The following is a 17,856-nucleotide window of genomic DNA, read 5'->3' as shown; positions in this document are numbered from 1 at the left end:
ATGATGCCCATTGAAATTAAGAGGAGCAGTTGTCAACTTCTGAAACACGATTTCTGAATCATTGTGCTTATGGCAGGAGAACATTCCATGGATACAAATGTGTTTTTAAAGTTTCTGTCCTTGCAGGCTGACTATCTACAGGAGCTTAGTTTCTGCAGACTGCTCATCAGAAGAGTGCTGGCATGGTATTCTACCTAGTACAGAGTTAATGTACTCTTCCCATAAGGAGGGAAACATGATAAAAGGAAAAATGCGGATCAAGAGGCAGCTTAAATGCTTCATGTATGTTCCAAGATATTTAAAGGATGAAGTGTGTTCTGGACTAGTTTAAGCAATTCCAGTGTTTACGATGAATGCATGGCTACTTCCATTCTTCAGATCTTGGGTGAACATGCTCTTTAAGGACCTAGGTTATAACTGCAGTGTAAAAATAGGAATCTGATGGAAATGAGGTGCCCCTCTTTAGTCTGGGAGGATTGTTTTTGACTCTGGTACTTCAGCTCTGTAGGTCTTCTACTCTCTACCAGTTTAAAAGACATCAGAAATTGGTATTAACCTTGATTTCCCCCTTAGCACTGTTACTAGGTTATCCCTGCTTGCTTTAGTGGGGTGACTGACTAGACTTTTGTGGGCTTGCTTTGTCAGGAAGCTAGAGCATTAACCTTCACTACTTCTCAGTATGCTGTCTAATGAGGCTTTCCACTAGTGCCCCCGTGCCTGAAGGATTTTCCTGTTGAATACTTAATCTGGATGTTAACCTGGCTGGATTCTTTACTCTAAGTTGTACATATATAGACTGAGAAAATTTGGATCCAGGGAAACAAGGATACTACTTGTCCTGTAAAATAGAGGATTTTAATTAAAAGCAAAACACTTCTTGGCTGCAGTGGACAAGCAGCTTGGCCAAGGGAATTAGTTTTGCTTACAGCCACAACTTCATCAGTCTTCCAGGTATGATTACTTTGTCCGCGATCTACCAAAATGAAAAAAAGCTACTTAAATTCTTCTTTGCTTTGGTTTATAAGAAGGCTTTGCAAGCTGTTTAGACTTTTTTTGTTTTTTACAATAGAAAATCAGTTGTGAGGTGTGTCTTCCCCACCCCCCCCCCATGCTGTAGAAGAATCTTTAAAGTGCTGAGGGGAATGACCTAAACAGTGGAAGTTGAGCCTCTGAGGGATTGTCTTTGGCAGTGGGGAGCTATATACCACTACAGTTATATCTGTCTGGACACTCAAGTATGCATGGGGAGTGAGAGGAATACGATTATGCTGGTAAAGTCCCCATGCAGACGAACCTTCAGATTAGTATGAAATTTTAGTCCATTTAAAACTGTTTTTAAACACCAATAACATCATTTATTCTCCTTTTTAGAGATGGAAGATCTTTGTTCATCTTTCATCCTTTCAGTTAAGGTATTGAAAATAACCAAGATGCTCTGAAACATCAGTGGATCAGCTTGTGAAAGTGCAAGGCCAAAGTTGATATTCCTCATATTTCCAAGGTAGAAAACAGGCAAACTTGACAATTTCGGGTCTTTGATGTATAAAGTAAAAAGGTACAAGCTCAACTGTAAAAAACCAAACTGCCTTACTGTGAAGAAGGATGGGTAACAGTCTTTGCCTTGATTTGAAGTAACCGAGTTACTTAAATCTCCATCTGTTCAAAAGATGTTCTATCATGCATCAGAGATGTGTTTTGAATAGATGATCCTGCTTGGTTTTAACTAGTCATCTTCTAAAGTTGAAAGTTCCATATCAAGTAGAGGGCATTACCCAAATCTCTGCGTTAGCATTCACAGTACTTCAGGCTTTCTCTTCTCCTTAAATGTAAACCCTGGTAAGCTGTTGCTGCCTCTCAGCCATTCATGTTCCAGTGCAGTGGAGCAACAAATTCAACTATATATGCTTAACTCCTATTAGAATAGGGCAGTGGTGGGCACTAGAATACACCGATGTCAAGATACTTTTTAAAAATACACTGAGCCTCAGGGCAGGTCTACACTAGAAGTGCTGCCTCAGCACATCTGTGCTGATGATGGGAGAGCACTCTCCTATCGGCATAATGACTCCACCTCTGTGAGAAGCGGAAGCTACATAGCCTGAGTGTGGACAGCGCTTAGGTCGCTGTAACTTGCGTCGCTCGGGGGGGGGGGAAATCTTTTTCACACCACTGAGTGATGCAAGTCAGATCAACTTAAGCGGTAGTATAGACCTGCCCATAGTGGCCAGTGGCTCTGTTCTGATTCTCCAAAGATGGCTGGGGAAGCCAAATGGATTCTTATTGACAATAGTGTCCTCAGAAACCAGAGCATATTTAAACCACTTACTTAGGTATTCCCTCACCCCAGCAAGGAAGGGGAAAATAGCTCCATAGGCTCTGCAGGCAGTTCCCTAATTTAAACGGCCCCTGAACAGTGTTCACGGTGCTTCTACCACAAATCTTTTTATTCTTTTCAGGGGGTTACCTCTTAGCAAGTCTCCTAGTAGACTGAAAGCACTCTGTCTGTACAGAGTACTCGGGTAGTATCCAAGAAGGTGATTTGAAATCAGAACACTGGCAAGTGTTTGGGCTTGTATTCAGCTGTAATGTAAGCGTTTCTCCAACCATGAGCAATTCTTTCAGTTTCCAGATTGTCCTTGCCAAATACAAATCAAACAATTGTTGTCGTATTTATGTTGGAACTCTTTGCACTACACATAAAGGTTTTTATGGATGCCTGAAGTCTCAATAACACACATTATGGATAGTCATTTGAGATTTTTCATTTATGCTGCAAGATGGATAAGAATTTGAAAAATAGCCTGGACAGAGGACTACTTAAGTCTATGGACAACTGATAAGATTAATTTGCCCTAAAGCTATCAAAATTCAACTCATTAAATTAATGCACATGATCCAGGGATCCAGGCTTCAGTTATTTTGAATTAAATCTTTTGTTCTTTAGGTCTATGGGTGACATGCTTAAAATAACTTACTTGAAGTGGTGGTTTCTTCTATATATGAGAAATTGAGTTCTGACATTGGTCTGTGAAACTTCAGATTGTACACTGCAGAAGAAGTATATTGAATGGCAGTGTTGTGGGGTTGTTTCCCCAGAGCCTATCTTACATAGATGTAAAAATTAATACTGTAATTCCTCTTAAAAGATTACTTTTTAGATCCCTTTCAATCAAATAAACTTCTCCAAAATTGTTTTCTTTGTGAGATGACTAGTTTGTTCTGAGCTCGAAAACTAAAAGCTTATCCGTGCAAGAAGTTTTTGCAGCTTTCAATGTCAACATAGCTAATGGGGATGCAGCAAAGGTGGCTGTGACTGGTGTCACTTATTTCAGTTCCTATGCCAGTATAAGCACATTTACACCAGTGTAACTATACCTATTCTAGGGCTCTTACTAGCATCTCTGTGAGCGCAAAAAAGCCTTTTCCTGATTCTTAAATTTTACCAGCAGAACAGTATAGACCAACCCTAACTCTCTTGGAAAGGTGGCTTTCCAAAAAATTCTTCCAGCTATTAATAATCCAGACAGAAGAAAACTTACTGCTAGCTGTTCAGTTGTTGCAGAGTGAACCAATTTAAGTTAAACTCAAATTTAACATGTACATAGTCATGAATATTATTTGGCTCAATACCACTTACCTGGGATGTGCTTGAAACAGCTTATCTAAACTTAATTGAACTTCAAAACACCTCTCTGCAATAAAGGGGTTTTAAAATCCACTTAATAGGTGAATTGAGTCACAAATTAAAATTGAGAGAGAGTGCACCAAGATAGCCGTTGGAAAGACAGTCTTGTGCTCTAGCTTCTGTACTCTCTCCTGTCACTGGCATACATCATCTTTTAAAGATGTTCAGCCCTGATCTGCTAAATACCTGAAAACAGAAGAGTAAATGTGCACAACACCAGTTCCTTTTGTCTTCATAAAGCTAGTCAAAGGTACAATGCTCCATCTGCAAGTACACTTTTTTAAATTTTATTTTGCCTTTTTGGCCAGATGCACAGAAATAAACGTGAATTCTAGGAGGAGTTTGAATAGTTCTCAAATTCATGTTACAGGAAAAGAGTGAATTTTTAATTTTGGGTAGGACTTGAATAAACTAGGAAAGCAAATTAAAAGGTACTAATGACAGAAGAAAAATGCAGAAAAAGAAGCAAGCACTTACACTAAAATATGTTTTTTCATGAGCATTAACATAGACTTGCCAACAGTATGTAACAAAAAGTGTAGAATATCAGTCAGCTACTCAATTGGGCATTTCTCTGGTCTAAAGGTTTGGAAATAGATGTACTTTTAAAACTCTTCCATAGCCTCATCCCAGGAAAGCTCTGAAAAAGGTCCCTTTTAGTAGAGAAAGCCAGGATTGTAAGGATCCTACTACCATCTGCCCTTAGTGAGATGAAGCCTTGTCTGTGCCTACTGTGGATCAATTCCCCAAATCCACCAGCCTCTAGCAATGCAAGAACTGCCTTCCAGGCCTCTGCAGGACCTGCTCTTTCTTTTCTGATTAATCATAGGCACACTCCAACCCCCGAGCACTCCAAGCATCCCCCTGGGTTGTCTAGCCCTTGTTTCACTGGATGCTCAGAGAATTCTGATGCGCTACTCTCAAAGGAATAGTAGATGCTAGTTAACCGATTACACCTCAGGATTACTACCTTGCTCAACACACAGCACTTAGATATGTTTATGGTAAAAACGATGTTTATTTAACAGATTTGAGAAGAAGCAGGTAGAATTAGTGGAAACAAATGGTTATATACAAAATTAAATCTTAATATGCTTTCTAGACCAAACTGGCTTAGATCCTCAATTCATAAGACAAGCCAGTTGACAGCTTGTCCCATCTGTGAAGGATGCAGTCTCTGTCCGTCCCTGTCCCTACAGTTAGATTTTTTTGGATTTTATTATCTTCACTTACAAACAGTATCCTCTGTCAGACGCTACCAGGGTGGTGCTCTGCTCTGTTCAGTGTTGATATCAATCGGCTGCGTGCGTGTGTTCCCTCTGTGCTGCCCCAGCTCTGCGCAGAGAGCTGACACAGCAGACCCTGAGAGAACCCCCAATGACCACAGACTCTAATAAGGTACGAAGGCACGTTGGCCAGGTTTAGTGTTGAAAAGAAACACAGTCTCCAGCTCCCTGGCATAGAAGTCCAAGGTGCTGCTGAGTTGCGGCTAGCTAGTACTTATGTGCTCCCTGACAATGGACTTGACTCAGTCAGTGGCGGGACTTTCCACTGCCCCCTAGGCCGGACAAAGACACTACTCCAGGGATGCATTCTTACACACAGGTACAAACAAGTTATACCTCACTTCTGACGTAGTGGGGTGCAACCCCTCTACGTAGCAAGGTACAACCCCTCTACGTAGCACAGTGCCGCCTCTCACCCTGTACATGTTGGTTCAAACAAAACAACTCTATCCATCATATTACCCTTTTGGCCCTGTCATTAAGATGGGTCAACCTGTTCCTTGTTATCTGTGTGGAGGCATGGTTTAAAATCATTCTTAGGGCCGTACCAAATTCACAGCCATGAAAAACACGTCACAGACCATGAAATCTGGTCTTTTTGTGTGCTTTTTACCCTATGCTAAACAGATTTCACGGGGGAGAACAGCATTTCTCAAATTAGGGATCCTGACCCAAAAGGGAGTTGTAGGGGGTCACAAAGTTATTTTAGAGAGGTCACAGTGTTACCATCCTTACTGCTGCACTGCCTTCAGAGCTGGGTTGCTGGAGACCAGACCTGGGTTCCTGGCCAGCAGCTGCCAAAGGCAGAGCCGCCACCACCAGCAGCAGCGCAAAAGTAAGGGTCGCAACACCATACCGTGCCGACCGTATTTCTGCACTGCTGCCTTCAGAGCTGGGCGGCCAGAGAGTGGCAGCTGCTGACTAATGGCCTTGCTCTGCAGGTAGCAGCACAGAAGTAAAGGTGGCAATACCATACTGTGCCACTCTTCCTTCTGCATTGCTGCTGGCAGCAGCTCTCCTTTTAGAGCTGGGCTCCCAGCCAACAGCTACCGCTCTCCAGCTTGCCCAGCTCTGAAGGCAGCGCTGCCCTCAGCAGCAGCGCAGAAATAAGAGTAGCAGTACCACTACTCCCCCCACAATAGCCCTGCAACACCTTCCCACATAACTCCTTTTTGAGTCAGGACCCCTACAGTTACAACACTGTGAAATTTCAGATTTAAATAGCTGAAATCATGACATGATTTTTAAAATCCTTTGACCGTGAAATTGACAAAAATGGACTGTGAGGCCATTGGTCAAAATTTAGGGCTGGTTGGGGCCTGCCAGGTGGCAGTCTTCAGCTATTCAATGGGTTACATGGAATGAGGTGGCGTTTCAACAACTAGCACTATGTTGCCAGTCACTGGAAAAAGGCCAAGGATTTTATGAGTATGAAGGATAACCTACTGTAACTCTTTAAATGTGGTCCCTAGAGATGAGAATTGAGGTCTATTTCCAGTGCTCTGCAAATAACCTAAGTGTGACACTGCCTATGATGAGTCCTTGTGGCACCTTAGAGACTAACAAATTTATTTGGGCATAAGCTTTCGTGGGCTAGAACTCACTTCATTGGATGCATGAAGTGAAAAATACAGGAGCGGGTATAAATACATGAAAGGATGGGGGTTGCTTTACTAAGTGTGAGGTCAGTCTAACGAGATGAAATCAATTATCAGCAGGATATCAAGGGAGGAAAAATAACTTTTAAAGTGGTAAGAGTGGCACATTACAGATAGTTTATGTATGATGTACCTCTTACGCACTGAGCAGTGTTTAATCAGGTCTGTAGGGTTGTCAGACAAGCACCTTTCTATGGTAGCAAATTCATTTTTATCTATATAGCAGTTTTAAATTTAAAACTCAGACCCTTCCAACCCACCTCATATGTTTAAAGGTGGGCTATTGCAAATATAATTTACATCTGAGTCTTCAGCCTCAAAGTCCGTGAGTCTCACTTAATAAACAAAGCTTGTGTCAAATTTGTGAGCACAGACATACGATGGATCAAATTAAGGTTTAGCAGCATATGTGGATTTGGGGGAGTGACTTTAGTGGTGGTTTGTAAGCACAAGATGAGTGGAGCCAGGCTTCCTTTTTAAGTTTCCGCAACATCCGTTAAGCTGTGTCTGTGTTCTGCTGGAACAGGAAATTCTAAGGCTGCGGAATGACTCAGTAGAATTATAATGAAATTTTATTAGATGCTGGCCCAAAATGGAAGGAATCCAGTCTGAACTGGGTGACATGCCAAAATGATCACTGTTATGAAAGTGCCGGCTAAGTGTTTGGCTGTTTTTTGCATTCAAGTGGTTTTCTAATTGACGTTGACAATCTTTTTTTCACTTCCATACAGTGACATTGGTCTTATAAGAATTCAAATAAAAATGAGAGCCTTAAAGACTTAAGTGCAATTAAAATGTTCTGGTTTTAAATTTGGGGTTGTTTGCTTTTTATTTAAAAAAATGCATGCATCTTGCATCTCTGCAGACACCTGCGTGTTGTAGAGCCTAATTCAAAGGACAGACCGGGCCAAGTGCATAGTTTACTGTGTGTTTTTTTGAAACTCAATCAAGCTGGACCTATTAGTACTTTAATGAGCCTTCCTTTCCAGCTCTTGTCCTTGGGCAAAATTCATCGGCCCTTTAACACCACCAAATTTTGCACATACTTTCCAAAATGAGGCTACTAGAGGGTTGGCGCACATTGTAATTTGGTCTTTAAGCATGGACAGGCATGCTATTTATATGCAAATTAACATAGCATTAGGATTAGAGTTGTAAACACTGAAACCGGTAAAGACAGAAATTAAGGCTCTTGTAGCAACCTAGCCCACCGAGATTGCAAACTTAATATTTTAGATTAATATCTGTTGCTAAATATATCCGTAATACACAAGGGGCAGAATTCTACTGTCACGCACATCCAACTCCACTAGAAATTGCCTGGGCATATCACAGGGCAGACTTGGGGCCCATATATGTAATGTAGGAGTTGGATTATTATTCACTTTAACTCTCGTCTTTCCATCAAAACACAAGCTTTCTCTCTCTTTTTTTTTAAGTTAAATCATATCTAGATGTAAAATCTGCTCTTGACCTTTTAATCTAGATTATGCAGTTGATTCTGTTGGTCAAGCAGTGTATCGGGAAGGAACAATTATTAGGCTGACTTGGCTGCTGTAGAAGGTATACAATTTCAGCCTGGACACAGGTGATCGCTTGTACTGCTGATATGAAAATGGTTAACTTAATTAAAACTTTGTCCAAATACCTGGCTCACTAACTCAGTGAAGAATACTGTTACACGGAAGACAACAGAATCCTTGTTCAACTACCATGCACTATAATACGGCGGTCTCATTTTCATTGTTTCTTTCCTTTACACTACTCATTCATTGTATATCTAATTTAAAAAAAAAAAGAGTAGAGTACCATCACCTCATTCCATGGTGCATGCTTGTGAATAGCAATGCCATTTAAGCCCAGTTTGAACAACTAATTTTGGGCCCTGGAGACATGCCTTTTTGTGGGGTTTTATTATTTACTGTGGGGGTGGTTTCCATACACCAACATGTGAAGGGGAAGTTGGACTTATTTGTAATGCCCATCTGCAGAAGTTAAGATACCTTGGGAGTCTCAAACAGTGCAGAGGAAGCCAAATTTAAATTGGAATAGTGATGATTGGGTCCAGTGTAGGAAGTTAGGATTAGTCCTTGGCAGAACTTCTTCGGTTGTAAATGGAGAAGTTTGCAAAAGATAAAAGGTAATGTATGACCTGTATGTAGAAACTAAATTTAGTTATTTCATACTTTGTCCCCTTCAGCGTCACTAATTGGGGGAAAATAAGATCACCTTTTGGAAACAGCCACTATTTTTGCCTTTGGTTCTCTGCCTTTTCCCTTTCTCTTGCTCCTACCTCTTCCTTGTGAGCGTCCCATTTTCTTCAGCATCTCCTTCCTTATAGCAATACCAGTTCCCTCCATGTGTCTTTTGATCCCACCTGCTTTTCCTGTCTGTCTATTGAAATGATACTTGATATAATTGGGTTTTCCAGTTAATGACACAGTAAAATGAATGGAGGGTATAGATAAGGTGTTCTCATAGCACAGAGCCAATGATTCAGGTTGTCTATAAATTCCAGATGACAGAGTGGTTAACCTTCCAGTGCAAGTTGAGTTTCTTTGCAACCATGAGGCTTGGAAACTTTCTATTTAAATGAAAACTTATTCTACACAATCTGAATATGCTCTGTCATGTAAGTGCATGGGGCACGCTGGGCTGGGTATTTGACCATCTGAAAGTGGGAGGGGAGGAGGAAGAGATTTAATGAAAGCTGCTTTTTTGGTGTAGAATACTAACCCAAAGATTAAATTATTGCTGTATTTATTTAGTGTCTGTCCTGAGCATGTTACATTTAGCATCTTGTATTGTTAAAGGTACTGCTAGTCTGAACTCTGCAGAAGACTCGTGCCTATTGGAATACTCCATTCCTGGTACGTGTGTTGCTGAAGCATTTAAAGCTACAAATAACTTGTACAGACAGCTTTGGAACACTACTTTCACAATATAAGCAGCTCCACAACATGGAATGTGACGGCCAATGTGTCAAGTATGCCTGTAATCCACTCTGAAAAAAGTAGTATAGCAGCTGTTACATAGTTGATGTAGTAAATACTATAAAATTACTGCCCCGTTGCATGACTGGGCCACACTTGAGTCTTGTTAATTGAACAAGAAAAATACATTGCCCTTATATAATCCCTTCAGTTAAGTATCTCGGATCTTTTATAAACATCACTCTATTAAATCTCTCAACTTTCTTCTGGAGTAGAAAAGCGTCATTTTATTCCTAGGGAAACTGAGGCATAAGTTTCCTTGCCTTCTGAAGTCTGTGCCAAAAAAAGGGATAGAATCCAGTAAATGCATCATTGCAATTGATTACCCATTACAGCTTGCAGAATAACTCCTACCACAATGCATCTAAAGAAGATGAAAAGATTGCAATTCTTATAAACACTTAAGATATTGTGATTATCTGTAGATGACACAAGCTTGAGTCAGACAATGCAACCTCATGGAAGTCCAGAAATGGTTTGATTTCAACCAGAAAGATGGGAAATGCTGACTAAAAACTCAGCCTCCCTGTCCAGTAGTCCACTTGTGCAAGTAGTACTGCACATAATCTCCAAAGAGTGGATGACATTGCCTATGTAGCTCTTAAGTGAAATGCTATCCATAACACTTGACTACTGAATTTTTCTGCCTTTTTCAGGATTTAAATTAGCTTCTTAATATTGCTTAATATTATAAACTTTTTAAAGCCCCCTCAAAGGTCTTTAGGCACTAAAGTAAACCTGACAACATGAGTGTGAGGTCATCATTATCTTATTTGGCATTTGGGTAAACTGAGGGACTTAAAGGAATGCCACCTTTTAATCAGTTTATGTGGAGTGAAAAGTAGTTGATTGTGCTGCAATTGTCCCTGAAAGTGCTGCCTTTTTTTACAGTTAATAGTTCTATTCAGATTCTTACACCATGCTCATCACCACAGTATCTGAGCGCTAACTGAGTGCTTTAGGTGACATGACTAATATCTGTCATGTGTTGGTTTGTTCTTTCATCCTCTCTTTGGAGGGAGAAGGGTGTGCAGTGGAGCATCTTGTTTTGGTTAAGGTTTTATTTATATACTAATGGCCATGTATCTATTAGAGAAAGCAATGTCAAAGAATGCACCTTGCACTTCAGAATGGAAGGTGGTGGTGTTTGTGATGGCCCTTAATTCCTGGCAAAACTATTTTCCCTTTTCAGTCTGGCCCCAGATAAAGTTCTGTCTTCTGTACAGTTGAACTCTCTACCCTTATTGTAGAGCAGCAGTCACCAACCCATCGATCGCCATCTCCAGGCGTGTAGCAGGACTCCTGCTAAGGCAGGCTTCTGGAAGCGGCCAGCATGCCCCCAGGGCAGGGGTCTCTGCGCGCTGCTCCTTCCTGCAAGCACCATCTCCGCAGCTCCCATTGATTGGGAACAGGGAGCTTTGGGGGTGGTGCCTGCCAAGAGGGGCAGTACGCAGAGCCACGTGCCCCCCACCCCTCTCCCAGGGGCCGCAGAGTTGCGTTGGCCTCTTCAGGGAGTGGTGTGGGGCTGGGGCAGGCAGAAAGCCTGCCTTAGCCTCGTTGCGCCGCTGACTGGGAGCCGTACGCGGTGAGCGCTGTCTGGTGGGAGCCTTCACCTTAAACCCCCTCCTGCACCCCAAACTCCTGCTCTGAGCCTCCTCCCAGAGCCTGCACCCCAACCCCCTGTCCCAGCTCCCCTCCCAGAGCCTGCACCCTGTACCCCCTCCTGCATCTCAAGCCCCTGCCCGAGCCTGGAACCCCCTCTTACACCCCAGCACCCTCCCACAGCTTGCACCTGTCACTCCCTCCTGCCTCAGGCTCAGCCCAGAGCCTCTGCCCGCACCCCTTCATGATCCCCTCCCCCAGCCTGATGAAAGTGAGTGAGGCTGGGGGGGAAGAGAGCAGGGGATGGAGTGGGTGGGGCCTTGGGGAAGGTGCAGAGTAGATCCTGGGTTGCCCTTACATTTAAAAAGTGATCTGGGGCGTAAAAAAGTTGGGGACCACTGTTGTAGAGCATTCCATTGAGCCAGAGGAGAAAAGTTTTTGACCATTGTATTCATCCCAGAGTTTTAGGTAAGGTTGTGTGCCCTTACGTGGGTGCAGTTGCACTGCTGTGTTTGTGGTGGTGTTTTCTGGTAGAGGTAAGCCAGATTGCTAAACAGTCTCACGAATACAGAGAAATTGCAGTTACATCTTCTCTTGTGCAGATTTTTGCAAGGGGAATCCAGGTGGCTACATGGCAACTATTTTGCAGTGGAATTGACTCTGTGTCATTTTAAAACTAAGTTCAGTTTTGCCTGTTTGAAGAATAGTAAAGAGACCTCTGCTGGTCTTCTACTGCACTTGCATTGTAGGGGTTTTTCCAACCAAAAGTGATAGGAACAGAAGTGGATTGGAAATGGAGTCTGGGAAGAATGCCACTCTTCTCCCAATCATGTTTTCATCACTATTACTCATCTAAATGGGCAACAAAATGAACAGTGTGTTTCTAGATTCTTATCTCTAGGGGATGGATGGGCACTTGGCCATAAAGCAAATGAGAAGATGGAATGTATTCAGCTGGCTAGTTTTAGGAGGCAGAGGGAGTATAGTTCCTGAAGACAAAGGCACTTTGGATCGTATTGTACATGTGTCTGAAATTACTGTGTATTTCACTGAAGAGTTCATCTCAAGTTGCTCTCTGCCTGAAAAACCATTGTAAAACTAATAGCTAATGGAGAAGAGGAGGAAGAGACAAAGTAGAACCAGATGAGCGTGTGTATGCACATACGTCATTTTACATAGTTTGTGGTATGACACTTCTGATTTGTATCTCCTTTGTATGACCAATTCCTTAGAGTATTGGATTTGTCCAATTTTGGAAAAATGAAACAGGTTCTTCTAGAAAATGCTCACTTCTTTTTTACTCCCGCGTTTAAACACTTTTTGTCTTACACTGCAATTTTGAGCCGCTTGTCCCTTAGAAGTAGCTGAGCCTCCTAGCGTGAACCTTTGTATATCCCGCATCGCAGGACTTGACCAAGGCCTATGACTGCTGAGATTAAATAATCTGCTTGTTTATGGGCTGAGGTGATATAGTGCCATGGAGAGCATGGCAATTTCATAACCTCTAGGTAATTTGTAAATGGTGCTCAGTAAAGCTTGCTGGATTTACTTCCTCCCCTGAATTTCTACAGGCGATTTATTTAAAAAGAAAAATTGAATCCATTTTATGTTTAACTTGGCAAGCTCCACAGATAAATCACCTAACTAAGGCCCCTACACCAAGCAGGCTTACAGCCGATCTTCTGTATCCTACAGTAGCAAGCAGCTGCCGACACTCAGATCTAAAAATTAAGGAAATATCCTTTAAGCCATTTAAATTCATTGGGAAACATTCTCTAATATAATGCTGCTGTTCGAACCCTTGACTCAAATGTCAAATATCAAAAGCTAATAGGCAATAATATAGCTAAATAGCTCCCACAGCTTCCATACGTTAGCTATGTCAAACCACAGATTCTTTGAAGGAGGAAAATAGGTGTTTGTTACAGCTGGGATTTTCAAAGCAGCTAGGTTCCCAACTCCATTGGGTTCCTTTACAAATCCCAGCCTACTTTTTTACATGCATCTTTCAAAAATTTTTGAATCCTATGGTTAACAGTTTGAAATACATGTAGATCAGCTAACTTTTACTGAAGTTTGAGCTAACTGTGTAAAATTCTAGTACCTCTACAAATGGAAAAGCCAAGGTGATATCACATTATACGGGCAATACATCATGATACTGCTAGAGCAAGTCATTCTTATTACTTTATTTGATTGCACTGCTGTTTTGTTGTTCTTAAGGGCAGGGAAAGCATATACTGGCACACAAATTTCATTATTTTCTCGTCAGTGCAGCAGCAGCAGCAGCAATACTTCCATTTACAATTTCATTTTCTGTAGATATCAACATAAGGTTTTTAAGACTTATTAATATCTTGCCTTCTAATGATTATAATACAGCACTATAATAGCATTCGAAAACATTGCAATCTTGGTTTAAAACCACTTTATGAATTTAATGTAGGTGAACCTAACTCCCTATCCCACATATTTATATATGTTTTATATGACAGCCAAGATGGGTCTGATTTTTAACCTGTGTAATCTCCTGTTACTAATGTGCCTGTCAGCTTTTTTTCTTTTTTAAAGCCATTTGTTTGATAAATGTTTTAAATTTATCCTGTCTGGGATACTTTCAGAAAATTACATGCATTATCAGTTTACATAGTGACTTCATGCCAGCATGAAATTGCATATTTATATTTTAACATTAATGTTCATTCAAGTGTATACATAAGGGAGAAGAAACAATAGCAGAATCTGAAAAAAAACCCACACAATTCAGATCTCTCCAAGCAACCAAAATCTAGTCTTTTTTAATTATATATGTGATATCAAACAGTATTTACATCTAAATGTTATACTTTTGTCTGTCTCTCTTAAACAAATTCTAGAACTCCTTTTCCCCCAGGTGAAATGCAAGATACACCAGTTGTGTTTAATAGTGGCCCTCAGAAGTATTTTGATAATTCGCCATCAGACTGAATATGGCACACTCTAGCATGACAAATAGCTATTCTAAACTGTGTACAGGGGAAATGGAGTTGGTGTACTGAGGAAACTACTCGAGTGGGCAGATACTATTCTAAATTTGGCAAAGCCTGCAGCAGAGGAAAGGTTGATAGTGCTGGTGTGGCTCGTGTTGCTGCTTTATGGCTAGAGACCGGGGGAAAGAACTTGCTCGCTTACTTGTGCTGAGGCTTACACCAGCTTTGTGATGCAAAATGTCATTGCATCTTCCCTGTGGTATGTCAAAAATTCTTTGCCATGTTCTATTCAGATGAGGATTTGCTCCTTTCTCCAGATAAAGCACAGGGTGGCAGCTGGGATTATGGATCCATTTAAAAGCTACCAGTGTAGCAGATATATTTTGATATTTTTATTTTTTTAGCATACTAATGTTTGGCAGACTGCCTGGAAAATATTCTAAACTCAGCCCAGAGCAGGAGCCTCTGAAAAATAAGTCCTAGTGCATGGACAGCTTATTCTCTTAGCAGCTCTCTGGTTTCCACTCCATTGTAAATATTTACCTTTATTCATCAGTTCTCAACAGTCTCTTCACTGGTCTTTGTTGGCAAGAAACTAATACTGAGAATCTATGTATTTAAATTTACTAGACGGTACTAGTGGCTGGATAATGAAGTCTGAAATTATGGGGCAAGGGGAAGAGGGGATAGAGTAGAGAAAAAATCCTAAATGCAACTTTTTTGGAGCAGGTTCAGAATAAATAAATAGATTTTAGAAAACAATTTAGGCTTTTTTCTTTTAAACAGTGTGGAGGTGAGATATTAAGTGGTAAAGTTTAAAACTCTGTCCACAAATCACACAATCTGTAATTAGTAGAGAAACTGGCCCTTTTTAATCTTAATGTTTGCCCCCTCCTCTTCTTTTATTATTAGGTCCCAAGCCTCTGTGAAGATCTCCTGTCTTCTGTTGATCAGCCGTTGAAGATTGCTCGGGATAAGGTGGTGGGAAAGGACTATCTATTGTGCGACTACAACAGAGATGGAGACTCATATAGGTGAGCTCGTATCCCAAGAATGCAGCTGATCTCATGGAAGGATTGCAGTGCAAATCGTTACTAAAAGACAGCATCGCTTTCCCTTCTTCCTCTTGTTTTTGAGCAAAGCTGAGCTGAGGTTGACCTCAACTTGCTAATCAAGAGCTTGATTCTGCCACCTTTGTTAGACAATATCTTACTATATAAGTAGCCCCAACAGAACCAGTGGAGTCATGTAAGGTGGTGGTCAACATGAGTAAGAGTGTCAGAATCAATCCCTAACATCTCCTGCCTTTTTCTCTGCACTAGAAGACCACTGAGTTAATCTTAAAAGAACCTGGAAGTATTGCCATTAGTCCGATTATCTTGGGGAGGATGGGAGAGCCACTACAGACTGTGGTAGGAATGAGACACATTTAGCACAGATGATGCACTAGGTTGGTTGCTCCTGAGTCATTGGAATCTGTACTATGGCCTTAGTTGATTCACTGAAGTTTGGGGGGCTGGTCACATGTTCAAGTGTCTTGCTAAATTGGGGTGGATGCAAAGTGGATTCCTCTGGGCTCTGTACTTTTTATCATCCAGTTCTATTTTAGAGGATTAACACCAGAGCTGGCCATCTAAAGGGACACTACTTATGCTGTCTGTAGGTGATATATTGTGGTTTCCAGGGTGGAAAATCTCTGGAGTAGAGGACAGTGGGGAAAAATTAATGATGGCATTCACAACAAAATCTTCTAGTTGTACAGTTCTAGGTGAGCCTCCATACTAGAAAGGAAACATTGACTGTCATTTTCAAAGGGGACAAATGTGATTTGGGCACCTAACATTAATAGCTCACTTTGAAAATCCCACCCTAAGTTTTTTAGTAGAGGCATACTGCTTAAAAAAAAAAAAGACGAAAAAACTTCCCCATAGCTAATGTGCATTGTGGACTAACTACTTAAATCTTCATAATATACAGAAGAGGAATTTCTTTGAATGATTGTGCAGAAAGCTGTCTTGTTTAGGAGGGTTTGTGATTATGACTTATACCCAGTCCTGTGAACCCATACTGATCCAGGTTCTCCCCTCATTCATTTCAGTTATTTGATCTTTTTACAATTGTTCTTTAAATTTTGGCTTAATGTTTTCAGAGGAAGATCCTCTACTCTTAAGTTCAACCAAGAGTAATGGTGCCAGCACTACAAACCAGTGACTGGAGAGTCACAGTGGAAATATTTGCAGAGCCTTAAACTGAAATAGTTTCCTTTTATCCTATACCTACTTCCTTCTAATGGTTTTAATAATAGTGGCATAGTCCCAAAGATTTCATTAAGAGTCTCAGCCTGTGCTCCAGAAAGTTTTTTTGTGAATGTTCAATTGCCCACTGTTTACTCCTCTCTTACATGGGAGTTCTAAACTACTACGTAATGGCCATCATTAATCTTTCTGTCCCAGGTTAGCAAAACAAAGCCCTCTTACCTCTGTCTCTAAGGTATGTATTGTGACAGACCCAGACCAGTGGGGTACAGGAGTCTGGTAGAGGGCAAATATACTGGTCACTGGATGAGTAGTTTTCTGTTCCCTGAGTGACCAGAGCAGGGGCTGCACTAGAGTAATCAGGAACCTGCTAGAACCAATTAAGGCAGACAGGCTGATCAGATCACCTACAGCCAATCAAAGCAGGCTAATCAGGGCACCTGGGTCTAAAAAGGAGCTCACTCCAGTCAGGCAAGGAGGAGCCAGAGAAGAGGAAGTGCATGTGAGGAGCTGGGAGCAGGAGGCACAAGGAGCTGTGAGTGAGAGGGTGTGCTGCTAGAGGACTAAGGAGTACAAGCGTTATCAGACACCAGGAGGAAGGTCCTGTGGTGAGGATAAAGAAGGTGTTTGGAGGAGGCCGTGGGGAAGTAGCCCAGGGAGTTGTCGCTGTTATGCAGCTGTTACAAGAGGCACTATAGACAGCTGCAATCCACAGGGCCCTGAGCTGGAACCCGGAGTAGAGGACGGGCCCAGGTTCCCCCCAAACCTCCTAACTCCTGATCAGACACAGGAGAAGCTGATCCAGACCATGGGAAAGATCACTGAGGTGAGCAAATCTGCCAATAAGCACAGGACCCACTAAGGTAGAGGAGGAACTTTGTCACAGTATATATTCTGGGTTGTGATTAGAAAGGTTCCATTCCAAGGTTCTGGCTTCCATTGTTACTTTAAAGTAACAGCTCCCATTCTTTAGTGGTGACACCTGAAAATGTTTTGCAGTAATTCAGTCATGCCTTGCTTAAAAAGTAACATGGAGTGGTGGCTTCCACTTACTTGCTTAGAGTGGTCCAAGAATTCCATTCCAAGATGAACTTTCAGAAAACAGCCTTTTTTTTTGGTTGGGTGGGGAGGGAAGAGGAGTTGACCTTTCCCAAGAATGGACAGTGTGTCTAGAGATTGACCTACTTAGAATAAATTAATTTCTGTCTGTTTATCCACTCATAAAAAGGTTATGGGATTATAAAAGGATTAAAAAGAATTATAATCAGAGGCATCCCTGGGGTATGGCAAATCAGTACTTTGGGGGGCGCGGTGGGCCAGTGTGATTGACTGGTGCAGTCAGTTCTGGAAGTGACAGGTGGGTCCCGGAAGTGACAGATTCATCACTTCTACCCTGGGCCCTGCACCC

General features: G+C 41.6%; 1 protein-coding gene across 2 annotated transcripts in view; it reads left to right on the top strand.

The window, feature by feature from the left end:
* Nucleotides 1–17,856, top strand: part of CAPZB (capping actin protein of muscle Z-line subunit beta) — a 106,536-nt gene that overhangs the window by 41,302 nt on the left and 47,378 nt on the right. For both annotated transcript variants that reach the window (XM_030537255.1, XM_030537254.1), the window contains exon 3: nucleotides 15,106–15,227. In XM_030537255.1, the coding sequence (XP_030393115.1) occupies nucleotides 15,106–15,227 (122 nt within the window). The remainder of the gene's footprint in view (nucleotides 1–15,105; nucleotides 15,228–17,856) is intronic.

Source organism: Gopherus evgoodei, chromosome 18 (genome assembly GCF_007399415.2).
Source record: "Gopherus evgoodei ecotype Sinaloan lineage chromosome 18, rGopEvg1_v1.p, whole genome shotgun sequence".
NCBI classification, from domain to species: domain Eukaryota; kingdom Metazoa; phylum Chordata; order Testudines; family Testudinidae; genus Gopherus; species Gopherus evgoodei.
Note: the sequence above shows the minus strand (reverse complement) of the source record. Positions and strands in the feature narration are given on the sequence as shown.